The sequence below is a fragment of the Typopeltis vanoorti genome, chromosome 13 (genome assembly GCF_054136105.1).
Source record: "Typopeltis vanoorti isolate ZY-2024b chromosome 13, IOZ_Tvanoo_1.0, whole genome shotgun sequence".
NCBI lineage: Eukaryota > Metazoa > Arthropoda > Arachnida > Uropygi > Thelyphonidae > Typopeltis > Typopeltis vanoorti.
In genome coordinates this window covers 62,054,714-62,067,785 of record NC_143561.1, presented here as the reverse complement: position 1 = coordinate 62,067,785, position 13,072 = coordinate 62,054,714, and the positions used below count along the sequence as shown (strand labels likewise).

At 36.5% G+C, this 13,072-nt stretch overlaps 1 protein-coding gene across 1 annotated transcript in view; it reads left to right on the top strand.

Annotated features, from left to right (window-relative positions):
- Positions 1–13,072, top strand: part of LOC150100217 (kinesin-like protein KIF28) — a 308,018-nt gene that overhangs the window by 264,175 nt on the left and 30,771 nt on the right. Inside the window, exon 22 of the mRNA XM_090402612.1 lies at positions 305–385. Within this exon, the coding sequence (XP_090258738.1) occupies positions 305–385 (81 nt within the window). The remainder of the gene's footprint in view (positions 1–304; positions 386–13,072) is intronic.

Sequence of the window (13,072 nt, the reverse complement as noted above, 5' to 3'; positions counted from 1 at the left end):
TGGTTAGTTATAGTTGGTGGAGAGTTGTAGAGTAGGTGCCCCCCCCTCAATGAATCCTTGGACTCCCTGGAGGTGATATATAATAATTATAACAACTTTATATTATTACTTAGCGTATTTCAAAAATTTACTCTAACTACATTAAGGTTATTATCAAGTTTTAGGTCTTAGGTTCTAAATTGTCAAACATCTTTAAATCATTTATATTTTATTAATCTGCATACTTTATTTATGACACTTAACAGAAAAAAAAATGTAACCTGAACATTAAAAACAATCCCAAGTAATCTTTTCTTTTCTACAGAGTGTTGATCCAAATAAGCAGAGTATGATTGTAGAACTCCTCTTAATGAAGAAACAGCAAGCTAAACAACAGCAAAAACTTGTAAGTATTAGCTGCTTTCTGTAAGTGTCCTTAATTTATTTTATTGTATTAATTATTGTTTGGTTCAATATTATGAGCTGTTGTATGTGTTGCTCTGTGCACCATGCATTCACTGTTATGTGAGTTCGCTGTATATGTTTAGATTGAATACTGATGCATGGATTCACTCTCATTACAAAGTGTTTTTCTAATGTACAAATGACAAAAGCTTAGATTAGTACCTTATTTCTATGAAATGTTAGCATATCATCCTCCAACATAATATTGTAACATTCATATAAAGAAATAGCTACTTTCATATAGTAAGGAAATATAAAAGGCTTAATAGTTTTCAGTAGAGAGCACGCAAATGGAGAGTTGGGGGATTAACAATAGCAGATGGTTAATAAAATGTAGCAATGGCTGATAATATAGGTTGAAAATTCACATGAAAAATTTAGCAAATATTAACTTATTTACAGTTGTTCTTAGCTTCTTACTGATGACATTCTAGTAATGATCAGAGCATATCCACAGGCCTCTATCAGTGAGAAGCTAAGACACTTGTAGATAAGTTAACATATGTCTTCAATCTGTGCAGTACTGTGATTTTATTTAGAACTCTCATCCTGCTTTTAGATGTGAGAAAAAATTCTCTTTTCACTATAATAGAAATCATGATCTCAGGGATCGTATATTGCCTTATAATGCAAAGAGAATTTTTCTGCTGTATTCAAATACAGGATGACAGTTTGTAGCAAAGTCAACTGCTTTCTGTTTACTAAAAGCACGTCATGATGTTACTTTTTGCACAGTCTGTTTTCATTTAGGATTAAATATTGATGAAAACAAAATACGATTTCCTGTTTTGTGGGGGTCTCGGTTGTGGGACCTGATGTTATTTTATTTGTCAGAACAGATTTTATAGACAAGTTGAAGGGACCACTATGGGGAATCCACTCTCTCTCGCTCTCTCTCCTGCTAATGCCAACTTTTATCTAGAATTGAGAAGGAATCTTTTTCTCATCTATACAACCTCAGCATTCAATTTGAGTGCATTGCATAGATGACATCTTTATGCCATCTGGCCCCACAACAAAGATACATTGCCTGCCTTTCTAGCAAAAAGTAAACAGTATATATATCCATGAATTAATTTCACAATGGTAATAGAAAAAGAAAACAAGTTAGCTTTCCTAGACATCTTACTCTTTTTCTCCTCTTCAGATGAACTGATTACAGTAGTCCCCCCCCCCGAGGGGGATACGTTCCAAGATACCCTGTGGATAGTACTGAACCCTACATATACTGTGTATTTTCCTATACATACATACATACCTATGATAAAATTTAATTTATAAATTAGATACAGTAAGAGATTAGCAACAATAACTAACATTTAGGCTTCTCTTTGGCATATCCAAATTGCCAGCATCACTGTTCTCACACTTTAGGCCATTATTAAGTAAAATAAGGGTTACTTGAACACAAGCACTACAATGCTGCGACAGTCGATCTGATAACCAAGAACTATTCAGAACAGCGCGCAATTCCGGATATTCCTGACTTCCAAAAGGCTGCAAGGTGCATGTGTCTTTCTCCACCTTTGCAACAAGTTGGTCTGGTGTTAGACGATCTCTGGGATCAGCCAAACTGTCTATTACTAAAAGAAAGAGCCATTCAGCTTCATATCAGCGATGTAAAATTACATAGGCAAAGTGGATATTAGATCCAACATTATTTCAAAGCCAAATGTTTGTAGAGACTATGAAAGTTTCGTAAGTTAATATTTTTCAGAACAGGGTTGATCTCAGATAAGGGGGGACTACTATACTTCTGTTTATCAAAAACCTACCTTTACCAGACACTATATTCAATAGCAATCTGCTGTTAATGGACTATTCATTCATTTCATTTCTATTTTATATTGAGAGGTGTTTAAAAGTTTGTGGCCTGACATAAAGACAGTCCTTGAATTGCAAAAATGTTTCTGGCATTTTAACACTTTGTCTTTAATATGAACATACGAGACTTTCCTAAAAAATGATTACAGCCAAAATACTATCAACAAAATTCTCTACAAGACCACTGAAAAACAAAGATAAGCTTGACTACAATAAAGCTATAACCATTCCATACATTAAAGGGACATCAGATAAAATAAACAGAATACTACAGAAACACAACCCTAAAGCCACCTTTAAACCTCCTGCAAAATGAAAGAGCTTACTTAACTCATCTAAAGACCCACTCCCTCCGCTGGCCCACCCTGGAGTATACCGTATTTATTGCACCTGTAATCTACCATATATAGGGGAAACAGGATGCACAATTCCTATCAGACAAAAGAAACATAAACGACATTAAATATAATAACTGTGGTGAAGCTGGCCTTTCTGATCATGCCCTGAACACTTTACATAGAATTGACTGGAAAAGTACCAGTTGTTTACATCACACCAAAACATGGTATGAATGTAAATTTAAGGAAGTCTGTGAGATTCTTATCAACCACCCTAATCTTAACAATAATGATGGTCTAAAAATCCCAAGCATGTGGAAGGCACATATTCTACCTGCTTATCTTTTCTCCCTGAGAGTTAACTACAAATAAGGTCGTAGATAATCCAGAATCTCAAATTTAATATAATAATTGTCATATTAAATTAGGACATCATTGTTACTGTAAGAAAACTATCTATATGAAAGAATGTTTCTCTGATGTTATCTTAAATAGAATATAGCTTTGATGTAGTTTTTAATTAAGTAATTAATTAATTTTTTATCTTTATTTATATTTTTTAATTTTTATATTCTATTTTCACTAGAGGTCATGCCAGTAGAATAACCGTTGATCAAATCATTGTTTGTTTCACACACTATGCTAAAGAAGAGACAATGATCAAATCATTGTCTTTTTAGCATACTGTGTGAAATGTAACTCAGCTTGTCTCTGTATATATGTGTATACTCCAGATGATGACCTTAATATGAAGGTTGAAACATCAGGAAATTAAAATAGTTATTTATAACACGGTTGTAGAGTCCATAATTTCTAAAATGAATATGAATGCTGATCACCATATAACACTAAAGGAAAGGAAAAGAATCCATCTGATTTTCTGAAGAGATTTAAGATTACTGATGAGAGTTTGATTCGTCACTACAAACCAGAGACAAAAGAATCAGTCAAAAAATGGTAACATTTTCACTATATTATTTCAGGAAATTACAACGTACTAGGATATACATTAAAATAAATTTTAATATATTTCTATATTTTGGCAACGTCACGCTGCCATTTTCAAGAACTTAGGTACAAGATATGTGCACGCAGGCACAGCACAACAATAAATGAGCAAGAAGTATGAAGCTATTATTTCTCCTAAAGTCCTGATGGTGCCCTCTAGCGGGCACCATCAAGTTTCCCAAATTTGGGAAACCTAAATCAGAAGACCTTCAGCCCAATCGCCCAAGAATACCAACATTGCCCGCTAGAGGGCACCATCAGGACTTTAGGAGAAATAATAGCTTCATACTTCTTGCTCATTTATTGTTGTGCTGTGCCTGCGTGCACATATCTTGTACCTAAGTTCTTGAAAATGGCAGCGTGACGTTGCCGAAATATAGAAATATATTAAAATTTATTTTAATGTATATCCTAGTACGTTGTAATTTCCTGAAATAATATAGTGAAAATGCATAACCAACATATAAGCCTTTCCACGAGAAAAATGGTAACATCTATCTCCATTTCTGAAGAAGGCAAATGCAGTTGCTTTGACTAGCAAAGTCATGCTTCAATCTTCTGGAATTCCAAGGGAATAATCATGATTGATTATCTTCCAAAGGGCCAAACTATAAACAGAGCATTATGCTAACCTTCTACACTAATTGCATAAAACATTTCATGAGAAAAGGCCAGGAATGACAAACAAGAAGGTACTGCTTCACCACAACAACACAGCAGCTCACACATCTTCATTTGCAGCGGCCAAACATTATTCATTTGGCTTTAAATTATCACTGCACCTCATTATTATTATTATTATTGACATCTGAATTCCATGGAGTCACAGACTCATCATGAGAGGTATATATATATATATATATATATATACCTCACATAAAAGCTCATCCAACTGTGCCTTAAACTGATTCATTGTATCTATATTCACCACACTCACACACACACACACACACACTCTCAGGCAATGCATTCCAACAGCTACTCTCCATGCAAAGAACCTTCTCCTCACTCCTTTGTTCACACCCTCCTTATACAGTTTTCAGGGATGGCCACTTGTTCGACCTCCCCCTTCTTATACAGGGTGTTCGGGATAAATTTGACATATCTATAATTAATTATATTTTTCCGTAAGTTACATGTATTAACACACACTTCTCTTCATTTAAAAGTTTGGACCCTTCTTCATTCATATACAAGATGTCAGAAAGGATGGATAGCTGGAACCCACCTGAATCATGGAAGAGAATAACTTGTATCATGATGATTCGTGCCCGCCATCAAAATAAGGATATTACGACTGCTGCCCAATGCTCCCTGAATACAGTAAAAACAATCAGGCATGAACTAGAGACTTGCAATGGTGACTACGAGGATGTAGCAAGAAGAAAGATCCCTAGCAGACGATCTGATTGCGTTCGTACAGCAGAATTCCTCGCAAATCTGCAGGAACAGGTGTTGAAGAACCCTGGCATTGGAATTCGGGCTTTGTTCGTGGAGTTGCTAACTGTAGTCAAGCCCTGGATAACAAGGGTAGCCAATGGTAGGCCGTATGTATGGCAGCAGGATTCGGCCCCTTGCCACACCTCTGGGAAAAGTCAAAAATGGTTGTCTGAAAATTTCTACGACTTCACCAGTCCAAATGTTTGGCCTCCAAACTCCCCAGACCTTAACCCCATGGATTATTTTGTATGGGGCGCAGTTGAAAAAGACACCAATCGCACTTCCAGTAATACAAAAGCCCAGTTAATGGATAAAATTAAAACAGTTTTTGCGGCCCTTCCCAGGGAGACTGTAGCATCAGCTTGTTCGAGGTTCCGAAGCAGAATTGAAGCTGTGATCGATGCTAATGGTGGTTATTTTGAGTAAATCTTGTTGATAGTATTGTAATTAACTCTGCCTGTAATGTTTTTTTGTCAATTCATTAAATTTAATAGATACAAAGAAGATTTTCTTTTTCCTTACGAAACTGTCAAATTTATCCCGAACACCCTGTATGTCACTAACTTATATGTCTCAGTCATATCACCCCTCCTCCTTCTGCTCCTCCTATTCACGAGGCTTTGCAAATTACATTCTTTCTTCATACCTCTCCAAAGACCACTGACTAACTTTTGTGAATCTTCTCTGGACCCTTTCTAACATATCCTCGTCACCATGAAAACCAGACAACCGAATCTGTGCACAATAATTCACATGAAGCCTTATCAAGGCCTTATACAGTGGAATCATAACCTCTTTATTTCTGTGAGTCAGGGTCCTCCATATCATTGTCATTATCTGATTTGACAACTTTACAACTTGTTCAATCTGATCCCTGAATTTCAGGTCCATGTCCATCACCACTTCCAGAACTCTCATCTCCTCTACTGTCTTTTAAGTTTCTCCACCAAGTGTATACTTTGCATCCCATCACTTTTACCAAATTTCAAAACCTTAGACTTTGCAACCTTGAACTGATAGTTCAACTTACCTGCCCATACATAGAATCTATTCAAGTCCTCGTGTAAGACCATAACATCTGCTTGACTCTGACTTACTCCCCCCAATTTTACATCATCTGCAAACAGCTGTGTATTACCAGTTAAACCCATCCCAATATCATCAATATACAAATGGAAAACAATGGCCCCAATACAGACCCCTGTGGCACATCACTAGCAACTTTTCTCTTTGGAGACACTGCACCCCCATATACAACTTTCTGATACCTATCTAACAGTCAGTCACGGATTCAACTCAGAAGCCTGTTATCCAATCCCATCCATTTCAGTTTATTTAATAGCTTGTCATGCGAGAGTCTGTTAAAAACTTCCCTGGAACATTCCTTTAAGAATTGTGTCATCAAATTTGCCTTATTGACATTCAGGTTATTATTATTTATTTTTTTTTTTAATTTTTTTTTTTTTTTAATAATGAAACCTGTGGTGTGATCATAATTAAAAGAAACACATGTATTAACCACAGTGAAAATTATTTAATTGTAAATATTTCATCCTAAGTATCTTAGGACATCAACAGTGCAGTAGTTTAAAATACTAATAGGAATAGCATACGTTAGGGCGCATGATTACAATATAATTAAACTTGCATAACGTGTTACAAAAAAAAAATAATAAATAAAAATAATAATAATTATTATTTAACACAATTTTGTAAGACAATTTTTTAAACCGCAAAAATCTGGCCTCTCTCAACACGGAATTGAAAATCCAAACCATGGGATCCATTGGGAAAAGTCTAAACTTTTACATAGATCTTTATATAAACATGAACATTTATACAAAGAAAGTTCTGAAGCCCTACTACACAGACCAAACTTAAACCACAACGACGTTCTTACTATTCCTAAAGTATGGGAAATTGTCATACAAAATTGTGCTAAATAATTATTATTATTATTTATTTTATTATATTTTTTTTTGTAACACGTTACGCACGTTTAATGAGATTCTATTGTAATCATGCCCTAACTGTATGTTATTCCTATTATTGTTTTAAACTACTGTACTGATGATGTCCTAAGATACTTAGGATGAAATAATTACAATTAAATAATTTTCACTGTGGTTAATATGTGTATTTCTTTTAATTAATTAAGGTTATTTATTTCCTCACATACCTGTTTGTGAGGAAATAAAGGCTTGCTCACAATAAGCAATCCTCTCCTATGTCCTCTACATTTGAGTTTTTCATAATTTCACCCTGATGAGGATGAAACACTCCTATAAATTGTTCACTGAAGACCTCAATGATGTCTTCTGCAGCAGTTGCCATTCTACCATTTTCATCCATTAACATCTGACTAAATATCTCTTCCTGTCAACCTTCACCTCACACCATACTGACTGAAAATCATTGCCATTATTTACATCCCTTCTCCAATTTGTATGGACATAATTTGCCTTCTATCATCAAAAGCACCTTCATCCTTTCTTGTCTTTTCTGTTCTCACAGAAAACATCATGCCCTTCCATTTCTATTCTTGTCAGGATATCATTCTTATCCAAAAAGTTACTTTTTTTTTTCGCTTATTCCAACAACTTTTGGGCAAGTAAACTCAATGAAACCATTTCATCTCCCTTATTTATGTTGCTCCCAGCATTTGTAAATACAGAAATTCACTTTTAGGTATATTACCTGTCCTGCCCATGCCATTTGTTGTAATTTCCCCACACCTAATTCCCAATTTCGTTTATCATCACTAAATCATCACTTTATCATACTCTCTCTAGCCAAAAGGCTGTGGGTTCGAATCCCGCTGTGGGCATGGGTGTTTGTGATTGTCTGTGTAAATACTAGTCAGAAAATGGAAATACTTTACGGTCATTGGTAGATTGAGTGGTGGAGACAGAGGTGCAGAGCAGGTGCCCTCCCTTGATGAGCCCTTGGACTCTCTGGAGGTGTCAAAAAAAATTAGTAATGATTTTTCAAGTCTTGCATCTTGGCAATTACACTATCTCTCAGTATATCATTCATTTCCTCATTCCGACTTTCCTTTGCTTCCATAGTGTCACTCGCTTTTTTTCCTTCAGTTATAATTTATTTTGCTTCTATAGACCTGCTCACTTTCATTCTATGATTTAATAATCATTTGCTCCTGCAACTGTTTCTGTTATTTGATTCATACAATCATTTTCTCCCACAGGTATGCACTCTTTCATTCCATCCACCAGTTTTGCATTTTTCTAATAACTTATAGTTCAACAGAATGTCATACTTTTGACATATGCATATCCTCTCTCGTCTCCTGTTCAGTGTCTTCACAAACACTCTCCATATTGAAGCAAGTATACATTTTGCATTTGCAATAACGTATCATTCTTGAAAAATCCATGCTGTTAATTATGTTTGATTTTTGCACTGTGCAATGTGTTGCTCTCATTTGTACTGCCATTTTGTCGGTTTTCACCATAAGTTTCAGAAATAGTAAAAAGTCTGTTTTAAATTTCCACAATCACCACATTTATGCTAAGCTATTAAAAATAAACAAAACTACATTAAAACGCAAATCAAAATTCATATGATATGGCAGACTTCCATTAAACTTCTTGGTTATACAGAATTTTTGTGAAATTAAGAGGTTATTACAGCAGCAGAAGGCTTTTTTTTTTTTTTTGCAGACCTTCACATATCATGTTATAAGGATGGTATAACGGAACTGCAGCATTGGACCAAATGTATTAGTCTAAGAGGAGATTATATTGAAAAATAAAAATGAATTCATAGGAGAGATTGACTTCTATTTGGGTTTATATAGGTGAAATTTATTTAAAACTAAGTAAGAAAATACCAACAAGTTTTGCCAACTTTAGCTGTTTGGTTTCGTCAGGGTAAAAAATAGATGTAAGACAACTGAAATGCTAAAACTGTTACACTAACACTATAAATGAAGGAAGAACCAAATACAATTGTATTTTTACAAAAAAGCGAACATCACACACATGGAGCGTGTATGATCTCACTTGTTATGCATGTGATCTTACTGATTGTTGTTATGTAGGAACGTTCTGTAATTGGCAGCAAGATTTAATTCTGGCATGTTTAAAGATCTTATGAGGGTCTTCCAAATCTCAGGCAAAATTAATCCTTGGTTTCTATTTAGCTTTTGTTTGAACGGATCACTGTTATGGCTTCTTTTATGATTCGGGAGTGGAAATCCTCCTCTAAGTAGGGCATGGAGCTTTTGTCCCATTCTATTATATGATTTGTCCTGGAGAAATGAAAAGCTAACCCCGATTTGTCTTCTCTATTATTGTTTACGTCTCCTACTTGTTCCTTTTTTCTGATTTCAAAACTTCTAGAGGTCTGACCAATATAATTTATTGGTCAGACCTCTCAAGAAAGAATACAGTAGCGTCCAGATCACCATCTTTGTCCAAATATTTTAATATAAAGGATTTTATTCAGTGTACAGTTTGTGAAATGGATGCTTTGAGGAGAGCGGTTGGAGTCTGGTTAGACAATGATAGTGGAGTGAATGTATGCAAAAAGTGTAAGGATTTAAAGTGTGTTTCAGGTCGTGAGAGTGATATCATTGTGAAAGTCAGAATGTAGAAAATAGTGATATGCAAAGTCTGAATAGTGATATTGGCGAGGAAGTACCAGATAGCTGTGAGAGTGGTGTTGAAAGTGAGAATGAAGGTAAAAATATGGAACGAATGAATGAATTAACAGATAATAAAAATGATGAGACAGATGCAATGAGTGAGATCGCACGGTTACACAGAGCAATACATAGGGCAAATCGGCAGCTGGAGCATTGGCAAAAAAAGTTTACTGAGCATACCAACTAATAAACGGCAAAAGTATGATAAGAAAAATAAGAGTATGATAGTGAGTGTAAACAAAATGAAAAAGCGAGTATTGTATGGAGATTCTTTAGTAAGAGGTGTGATAGATGAGAGTTTGACAAAATCGTACCAACCTGGTGCGAACATTAAGGATGTAAGCGAGTCAATTAAAATGCAAAAGCACAGGGTGAAAGAATTGATAGTAGTAGCAGGAACATATGATGTGAAAGGAGACAAAATGGCTATGAGAGAGGATTTGAAGGAATTACTTGAAGTAGCAAAAGAGAAGAGTGAGAGAGAGTTAGGATGGTCAGTCTGTTGCCGTGGTAGGACAGTGAAGAGTATAGAAGGAGGGCCAAAATTGCTAATAACTTTTATGAACAGATTATGCAGGAGGAGTGGTGTGGAATTTGTGGAGTGAGTTCGATGGGCGAAAGGATTTATATAAGTTGGATGGTTTACATTTGAATGGATTTGGTGTACGGAGACTTGAAAAAGTGTTGTTGAATGAAGTGGATGTGCAGAATCAGGGAAACTAAAGTTATTAAGGTGGGGGGAGTAGATATTCAGACTTTATGGAGACAGTTGAGTGTATGAATGTGTGTAATATGCCCGAGCAAGTACTAAGGGCAACAAATCAGAATGAGATAGTTAGTATAAGGCATCAAAATAGGGATGGGACAAATGGGCTTCTACAATTCATGTATACTAATGCCATCAGTATTAGGAACAAGAAGGAAGAATTTTTGACCTTGATTGGCACTTCCAGGCCACAGGTTATTGGCATTAGTGAAACATGGCTGACAGAAGATGACATAGCTAGTGGGATTGAATGTGAGGGGGTATGGTGTGTTCAGGAGTGACAGGGAGAATAAAATGGGGGGGAGGAGTGTTATTCATGATAGCTGATGAGCTACAGCCAAGGAGAATAGAAGTGGAACTGCAGGATAGAGAAAAGAGCACATTTGAGGCTATCTGGTATGAGATTGAAACTAGGAGAACAAAATATACAGTTGGGTGCTGCTATAGACCAGGTGATGGAATAGATGGTGGATATAGTATGCATAAGCAAATAGAAGAAATGAATGGAAGAAGGGTAATTATTATGGGAGATTTCAACTATGGTAACATTGATTGGAAGGAGGACACATGGGAGAAGGAATTAGATTTTATGCAGTTATTAAGGGAAAACTCTGCGATAGCATGTAATGGAAAGTACTAGGGGTCAGAGAGTGCTTGACCTAGTAATTGCATCTGAGGATTTGGCTGTAACGAATATGACCACGTTGCCACCAATTCGTGAGAGTGATCATAGAGTCTTGACTTGGAAGGTGGCTAAAGGTGTGGAATTTACAATTAAGACAAGGTACAAGTGGAACTATCCGGCTGGAAAATATGACAAGCTTAGGAGTTTGATTGGTTCAGTGCTATAGCATGTAAAACTGCAAGGGCTGGATGTTGATAGTGCATGAGAGGCGGTTAAGAAGTGTTTGCAGGAGGTAATGGCTGACTGTATACCTAGAGTCTGAATAATAAATGAAGTAGGGGTTAAATGGATGAATAACACCATTAAGCTTGAGCTGCAAAAAAAGAAACAACCATGGAGGGAATTTAAGGAGAAAGGTGACCGGCAGGCACATGAATGGTATAAAGCGCAGGCCAGAAGGGTAACGAGTGTGGTAAGAAAAGCAAAAATGGATTATGAAAGAACATTAACCATGCAGGCTAAAGAGAATCCCAAACAGTTTTTTCGATATGTTGCAAGTAAAAGAAAAAATGTATATGGCAGAATGATTTTAAAGAATGCCGATGGTAAGGAGGTAACCGAATTAGTTGATATAGTGGAATTATTGAGCGAGCACTTTGCAAGAGTATATCATCCAGGTGGTGACATTGCAGGAATGAATGAACCAATAGATTATACGGGAATAGTGGTGAAAAGGCTATTACAAAACCTCAATATCAATACATCTGTAGGATTGGATGGAATACCAGTTCGTGTTGTACGTGAAACGGCCAAAGAATTGTCAGTGCCCTTTCGATTTTGTTTAATTTGATTCTCAGGTCTGGGTTAGTCCCGAGGGGGGGGGTGGAAAGAGGGGAAAATCGTTCCACTGCATAAAGGAGGTTCCAAGACTGCTGTTGTAAATTACCGACCGATCAGAATATCAGGAATCGTTTACAAGGTCTTGGAGAAAATAGTCAAGAGGAAAATACTGGATTGGATAGATGAAAATGGGATACTGTATGGGGGAACAGCATGGTTTTTTGAAGGGTAGTCATGCCTCAGTAACTTGTTCACATTTTATAACACAGTGACGTCTGAACTGGATAAGAGTAATGGGTTTACAATGATTCTACTGGACCTTGCTAAGGCTTTTGACAGGATACCACATGTAATTCTAATCAGTAAACTGCAGCATATGGGGATGGATATAGGGTTGGTGAGATGGATAGGAGGGTGGTTGATAGAGAGATATCAGAGAGTGGTTTATTCAGGAGTAGAGTCCAAAAGGCGGCCTGTGACTAGTGCTGTGCCGCAGGGTTCTGTACTTGGACCACTGATATTCAATTTGTTCATTAACGATATAGGAAAGAATCTGAGAGGAAGTGTTCATTTGTTTGCTGATGATGCAAAGTTGGCTCGAGCAATAGTGAGTGCACAGAATGTCAAAATTTTGCAGGATGATTTGGATAGTTTGGAGGACTGGGCTAAGGAGAATGGATGTCAATTTAATGTGGCAAAGTGTAAGGTTATGCATTTTGGGGTGAAAAGATTAGCAGCAGTATATCACATTGGTGGAACCGTACTCCAGGAGATTGATGAGGCCAGGGATTTGGGAGTGTTGGTGGATAGGGAGTTGAAGTTTGGGGGGGGGGGGGCACATTGCAAAAGTGGCTAAATCAGCTCATCAAATCACTTGGTTGCTGAAAAATACTTTAACAAGCAGAGACAAACAGGTTATTGTTCCTCTCTATCGAGCCTTGATAAGACCTCATCTAGACTACTGTGACCAGATATGGGCGCCAGGGTTTCTTCTTGATGCAGAGGAGGTGGAGAGGATTCAGAGACGAGTGACCAAAATGATAGCAGGTCTATGAAATGAACCTTATGAGAACAGGTTGAAGATTTGTGGGTTGCAGAAATTGGTTGATAGGCGGAAAAGG